This window comes from Mesitornis unicolor, unplaced genomic scaffold (assembly GCF_000695765.1).
Source record: "Mesitornis unicolor isolate BGI_N332 unplaced genomic scaffold, ASM69576v1 Scaffold47961, whole genome shotgun sequence".
NCBI classification, from domain to species: Eukaryota; Metazoa; Chordata; class Aves; order Mesitornithiformes; family Mesitornithidae; genus Mesitornis; species Mesitornis unicolor.
In genome coordinates, this window is record NW_010164015.1 from 737 (window position 1) to 7,684 (window position 6,948).

Below are 6,948 nucleotides of genomic sequence, written 5' to 3' on the forward strand. Positions count from 1 at the left end.
TGACTTGACATGACAAATATGCAGGTATGTGCAGGTTCCTGAATTTAATTTAGTAGATTTCTTGTAACACCAATGCCTCTGCTTTCCAGCAGGGTGAACCAGCTTTGCTGAAAACGTGCTTTTTCCTGCAAGGCAATTTTTTGGGATCACCTGGCTGCATAGGACCATTTTCTGGTGGCTTCAAGGTGTAACTGGATAGAGTCTATTAGATGACTATGTAAATATAACAAATTGCTTTTATTTACAGGCATTAAGCTTCGTCCCTATCAAATAGAAGGTGTTAACTGGCTGGTGCAATGCTACGAAGTTCAGCATGGTTGTATCCTGGGAGACGAGATGGGTCTTGGAAAGACTTGTCAGGTGTGTTGCTGTTTTCTTCTGGAAAATGATCTTTGCCTAATTTAGCCCAGTGTTTGCAAAATTAAAAAGAAAAGCACCCTAATGATTGGTCAGTGAAGCAGCCCCATCCTGAAGTCCTTACTCAAAGGAGAGAGTTTATTGTTTCTTTCCTTCCTTAGTCACTTAAAACCACTGTTAGATCCTGAGTAACGCTCCAAAAAGGTTTCAGGATTTTGTAAAAAAATGAGTGGTCGTTTTACACAGACATCTGAATGCGTAATTCATAGTGCCTGGAGCTGAAGGGACAGCCTGTACAGAGAGGGTGATGTTGTTTAGATGCACCTGCAGCAAGATGATTTTTGAGTTTGTCAACACGTGGATTAAAATTTACAGGTGTAAATTTTTCAGTGCTGCTTTTTTAAAGGAAGGAATAAGTTTTTAAATGTATTTCAGTTTTGTTGGAAAATGGTTGTTGGTGCTTTCATTCAGCTGGTGGTATTCAATGGATCTTAAATAACAAACTGGTAGTTTTAGGAAGTGATGTATGGCAGATCTTTTTTGTGACTGTGGGAGAAAGGTGTTTGGAAAGGCGCTCCAGATAGCGAGGTCACATTTTGGAATATAAATTTTATTGTCATTGACGGTGGATCTCATCTGATACTCTGTTAGCTCTGCTTTATGCTAGAGAATCTGTGGAAACCAGCTACAAAGCTCATGGAGAAGAGAGTTTATGGAGGATCAGGCTAATAGGTTGAACCCTTTTATTGTTTTTAAAAAAAATTCTTTTCCTTGCCTTCTAGACTATTTCTCTACTTCTTTATTTGACAAAAAAGATAACGAACAAAGAGAGATTTCTGATACTTTGTCCTCTGTCTGTTTTGAGCAACTGGAAGGAGGAACTGGAGAGGTAAGTTTCAACAGTTGTCCATCTCATAATACCCTTGCACAGCAAGTTACAAAGATTCTCTTCAAATGTGCTCAGTCCAACAGTTTTCTTCCTTTCAAAGGGAAGAAAAGTAAAAAGAGAAGCTACTAACCCAACAAATCAATGAAAACTATGCAGTTAATGCATAGTCTTTACAATGCTGTGATATACATGAATTCATCCAACTTACACTTTTGGCTGACTTTCATTCCAAATGCCCCCACTAGCTCCTTGCTTTTATTGATTTGTAACCCTCCATGCTCAGCCTCTCTTAGGCAAAATCTGCTGAAGACACAGGATTCTGTATGATGAAAGGTAAGACCCAAGTTGAATAGTGTCTTTCTTGGCATGCTCACATATGCATGCAAAATACATTACATCTGTGCATGCAACCCGTCTTCACTGGAGTGCAGTGACTGTGCTGATGGCACATTTGCTGTCTCTCAGGATCTGAAGTCATCCAGGTTGCATTCTGAAGTGAGTTGGCCTGATTTGGATAGACTTGCGGTTAGAATAGTTGGGGGAAAGCACATCCTGTCATGGATCAGCAGTGAACAGCTATCCAGGAGCAACATTAGGTAACTCTCAGTGTACGATTAAATGAGGAAGAATTTTATGGTCCCTACTCTTCCTCCAAGGAACTGGTTTTATCTGTCTCTTGACTAAGAGGATAGATTTTTGAGGCCCTGACTTGGACCTGTTTGCTGCAGACATTGTTTGCTTTTATACTAGCAGCATTTAGGCCAATTCTTTGGTCCCAACTGGGCAAACTATTTATTTGCTTCCTTCTCATGAGCTTTTTCAGTTCAGAATAACAGATGGGCCAACAGATGGGTTTTCAGTCACCTGCCTTGGACATTGAGACCTTGGAGAACTTGTCCAAACCAGAACCAGCAGCTGAGGTGTCAACTTGAGATGCACATTAGTCAGGAAGGGGTTAGGTTCAAAAGCTGAGATCCAGCCACATCTCACAGAAGGTTAGGGTATTTGGATAAGAGGTTCTCATTATCTGTGTCATAGCTATGTTTGAAAATGGGTTCCAGGGTCATAAAGACATGAAAGAGAATTTGGCTTACTGTTTTTCCTCTGTCTTTCTCTTGACAACAGGTTTGCTCCAGGTCTTTCCTTTGTGACATACATAGGGAACAAGGAGGAGCGACCCAAACTGCAGCAGAACCTGAAAGAGCAATCTTATTTCCATGCACTCTTGACGACATATGAGGTATGTGATGTCTTTGTTACTTAAAAGAAGTACCACCTCTGTACCACACAATTCATGGCTTGTCCTCTATACTCATTTCTAACCTTCCTCAGTGATTTTCCACTATTTAACCTGTTTCACCAACTGGTCTAAGTTGCTGCAGTTTTTGTGTCCCTAAGATAATCTACTTCAACCCCAGCTTTACTGCACAGCTGTATCAAACCTTGAGCAAAGAAAACAGACACATGTCCATCCTTAACTATTGCTAAATAGTATCTACATTGTCTTTGTATGGTGCCTTATAGACCTTTAACATTTAATGGATTCATACATGTGTGTGATGTTTGTTTAGATTCTATTAATTGGGCAATGCAAGAACACTTAGAAAGAGTTTGCCTTTTTTAGTGCCCTCTTCAGCATGCCCTCCTCAGACAAAACTCTCATTCCTCGACTGCAAAATGGGAAGGTTCCTGTTACAATTTATAGGACTTTGGGCTGAATCTGACGAGAGCTCACCCGAGAAGATCCTGTACTGCTGCAAATGGAACCAACCAGAATAGGTGGACTGTTTCCACCTTGTACAAGTGGGAGTGGGTAGCAGTGATAGCTCTTGTCCCGAGTATAATAAATGGAGCTGCTCATACCGAAGCATGTCCAAGAAGGCAATTGATTATATTGAGATATTATCTTAGCTGGGACTTTGGTCTCTCTTGTTTTTGATGATAAAAATTCTGTGTGTTTTTAAGGATTTCTCGAGTGACCTGATTTCTCTTCCTCTGAATCCGAAGTTGAGCAAGGAATGTCTACACGTTAGGATACTGTCAGGTCATGGTCATAGCTTAGATTGATCCAGTGAAGCATATGTTTAGTTAGAGTGAAAAAGACTGTCATGCTGATGGTTCATGGTGTTTCTCTCTGAGTGAGAAAGACATGAAAGACTGTACAGAAGTGAAGAGCATTTATGATGTGTATAAGTTTCCATTAATTCTGTGAGATTCTACTGCTGGTATTTTGCCAGACAGGAACTAAAATGTGGGATCACAACAGCTTGTGGTTACAATAGCTGTCATATTACTTTCCTCAAGTAATAAGTAGCCTCATTCCACTCTCCTCCATTCCACCATAGCTTGCAAGTAGACAAAAAGATTCTTTGCTTCTCAACTGGCGTATTACCTGAAATCATAAGTCATGGTCCATTTCCTTTTATTGCAGATTTGTCTGAAAGATGCAGCATTTCTAAAATTGTGAGTCTGGTTTTAATTTTTTCAAATTTAATTCTGCATGTCTGCCAGTGATTTCTTAGGTGTATGTTTGTGTGTGTGTGAGATCCTATACTTGCTTCACAAGAGACAAGGATGTTCTTTGCTTGTGATTAGAGCTTTATTGTCATCAGCTTTCAGTGAAGATTCTTTAACGACAGCTAAGATATACATGAACTTACCCCAAGGACAGTTTTCAAGCCAGTTAACTCAAAATTATATGATTCATAGTGGCTTGTAGCAGTAGACTAAATATCAATGCAGAAGATTGGTATTTAGAACAGAGGGGATCTTCAAAAACTGTGCTGCTGCTTAACCTCTAGGGTTTTAATTCCCCCATCACAGAGTGATTTTCCACACAGTCAAGTCTGGTAAGCAGGCACAAACACTGAGGGTTGAAAAGATCTGGAGTTTGTATTAAGTCTAGTGGATCTACTAAGTCACCAGTGATTCTGAAGCCTGCTTCATGAGACACTACATATATCTGCATCATGCCCAGAACAAGCTGAAGCTGCCGTCTTGGGTGATTTGCAAAAGGCTCGTAATCGCTCTGCCATCATTATCTAATCATAGTTGGGTTTTTGTACAGGTGCAAGGGCCTAGTTTTACATCTGTTATGTTCCAAATTGTAGACCTCCTTGAGTGTTTGACTAACGTGTGCTTATGTAATTTTCCCCATAGAAGTGGGAGTGGAGAGAGAAGCAACAAATTCAAGTGAATTTACTTAGCTTTTATTTCAGAAAAACTCATCCAGGCTATAGTTAAGAAACTGCATTGGCTTTTGAAAACTGGTATTTGTGAATTCTTCCCACCCTGCTTGTGTTGTTTCCTTGTGGTTTATGGGGTAGGACCATCTCAAGTTCAGCCAAGCAGAGCCACCACTTATTTCAGTCTTTTTGAGCTGACAAGAATGAATTGTCTGCCTCTAACTGAAGATCCTGTTTTTTCAGCTTTAACTGGGCTGCCTTGGTTGTAGATGAAGCTCACAGACTGAAAAACCAAAGTTCTCTGCTTCACAAGACACTTACTGAGGTAAAATAACTCATCCATCTTTTAGTGTCTAAAACCCTTTTTCTCTTCAGTATAACATACAGATTCTCTGTTCCTCCGAGTGTTTATTAAGATCTGGCCCACAACCAGTTTCCATCAGAGCTGGTGAACAGATTCCCGTATTTACTGGCAGACAGATGAGGGCCTATCTTGTTGGCTTCTCATGGAGTTGGACAGTATTTGGAGCTTATCTCTTACTCTGACTCATGTTTGTGCTTGACTCATGGGAGCAGTTTGAGAGACTGAAAAGTGTAAATTAGCCAGACACAGTGCTGAACCACAGCAGTGGTACTGAAGTGGTAGAAGTCTGGCTGCCCTAAGACAATATAAAGCAACAAGAGGCCATCTCCAGCTCTGGGGAGGTGAAGGAACTCTTGTCTAGTTCATGGGACCTCAAGTCATGAACTGTTTACTTCCATTGTCCCATTTAATGGAGCCACCCTTGCTTATTGAAGTTGGTAGAATTGCTCCAGCTTCCAAAGCACCCTGCCAAAGTACAATGACTGCCTGAGTGAAGGCTGCACTTCTTGCCATGGCAGTGAAACATGGGCATTAGGTCTGGGCTGGCATCATCGACAATGAACTACCAGACCTTGAAAAATAATTTCTTTTATTAAATTCCTGAAAGTCTTGCATCTTCTGAACACGTTGTCTATGATGTCTGCATTTCAGTAGCTTCGGTTGTAGTGACAAAGAAATAGGCATGATTCACCTTAGCTCTCCTAACATATTTGCTATTACCAAACTTGAAAGAAACTTGTATTTTTTCAAAGGTAACCATATTCCCTAAGGCTCTTTACAGGGATTACTGTGAGCAACATGGACCCGATAATATTGCTGTGTTTGTCAGAGTTAGCCAGCAAATATAAATGGAACATAATCTTTTGCAGTTTCATTTCACTGTCTTATTCTGACAGCATTTTCCAGTCATCTCTCAGTACCTAACACTCAGTGTGCAGCATTGGACCACAGAGTGCATGGATCTGGGAATTTTAATGGTGTCAGTTTTAGAATTTGTTCTTATTTTACTTACACTGCCATCCTAGTCAGTTTGGTGATGCTCTTTGACTGTCAAACCATACTTTACGTTGGATGGTTTTGGCAGACATTTGCAGCATTCTGCGGGCATTTCTGTGCCACCTGTCATCTTTAAGTTAAGCTTAACTGTGGGGTGGGTGGAGTTATATATTAAGTAACTTTTTATTCCAGATATTTTCTATAATACTTTTTTTTGTTCCTGATTATTTCAGTTCTCAGTAGGCTTCAGCCTGCTACTCACAGGCACTCCAATCCAGAACAGCCTCCAGGAACTGTACTCCTTACTCAGCCTTATTGAGCCTGACATCTTTCCTGGAGAACAAGTGAAAGAGTTTGTTGAGTACTACCAAGCAGTTGAAAAAGAGAGTGAGCCGGGTCAGTAATAAGCAATGTTGTACTTCAATCAGAACCAGCCATTATCTTGACTAGGAAACAGACATGTTTTGTCCTCTCTATTTGCTTTCTTTCAATGGTGACTGGCTTTAAAACAAAGCCACTAAAAGCAATGATTACTTACCTTAATGTAGCTCTTAAGTATTTCAGGTATGTGGCAATGCTTTGATTTCTCTGTAAAATCGGGCTTGAATCATTTCACTAATAGATGTAAGGTTCCTTTTACATTTATTTTGAAGGTACAGCCGTGAAGGTACTGTATAAATTCCTTACATTTAATGCAGTAATCTCTTTTTTTTTCCCCTGCCTCGGCATAGCCAAAGAATTGCACAATCTTCTGCAGCCATTTTTGCTTCGAAGAGTCAAATCAGAGGTGGCTGCAGAGCTGCCAAAGAAGGTGGAAGTGGTTCTGTACCATGGAATGTCAGCTCTGCAGAGAAAGTACTACAAGGCCATTTTGACGAAAGATCTAGGTAACTGAGGGTTTTAAATTTTAGAAACAAAATTAATTCTTTTTGTAAATCTGTGCTCTCTTGTAGTATGGCAGAAGATACTTTGGCCTGCAGAATATGCATAGAATAAACATGCCAAGTTCAGTGCTCTGAACTGCTTGATTTGTGGCTTTAGCTTGTGATAAAGTAAGAGACATACAGAGCTAGAGCTAGGGAGGGTCAGTTTCAGGGTTCTGCTTTGGGCCAGCCTGTAATTGAAAGTACTTATCGTGAGCCTATCCCATGTTTTTG

The 6,948-nt window shown here is 40.3% G+C and overlaps 1 protein-coding gene across 1 annotated transcript; it reads left to right on the forward strand.

Annotated features, from left to right (window-relative positions):
- Positions 1–247: 247 nt before the first annotated feature.
- On the forward strand, positions 248–6,678 carry LOC104548199 (chromodomain-helicase-DNA-binding protein 1-like; the record flags this gene model as incomplete). Its single annotated transcript, XM_010194148.1, has 7 exons — positions 248–360; positions 1,140–1,246; positions 2,372–2,486; positions 3,678–3,709; positions 4,675–4,756; positions 6,025–6,187; positions 6,523–6,678. Coding segments are annotated over 7 exons (768 nt in total), but the record flags the coding sequence as incomplete, so codon positions are not given.
- Between the last annotated feature and the right edge of the window lie 270 nt (positions 6,679–6,948).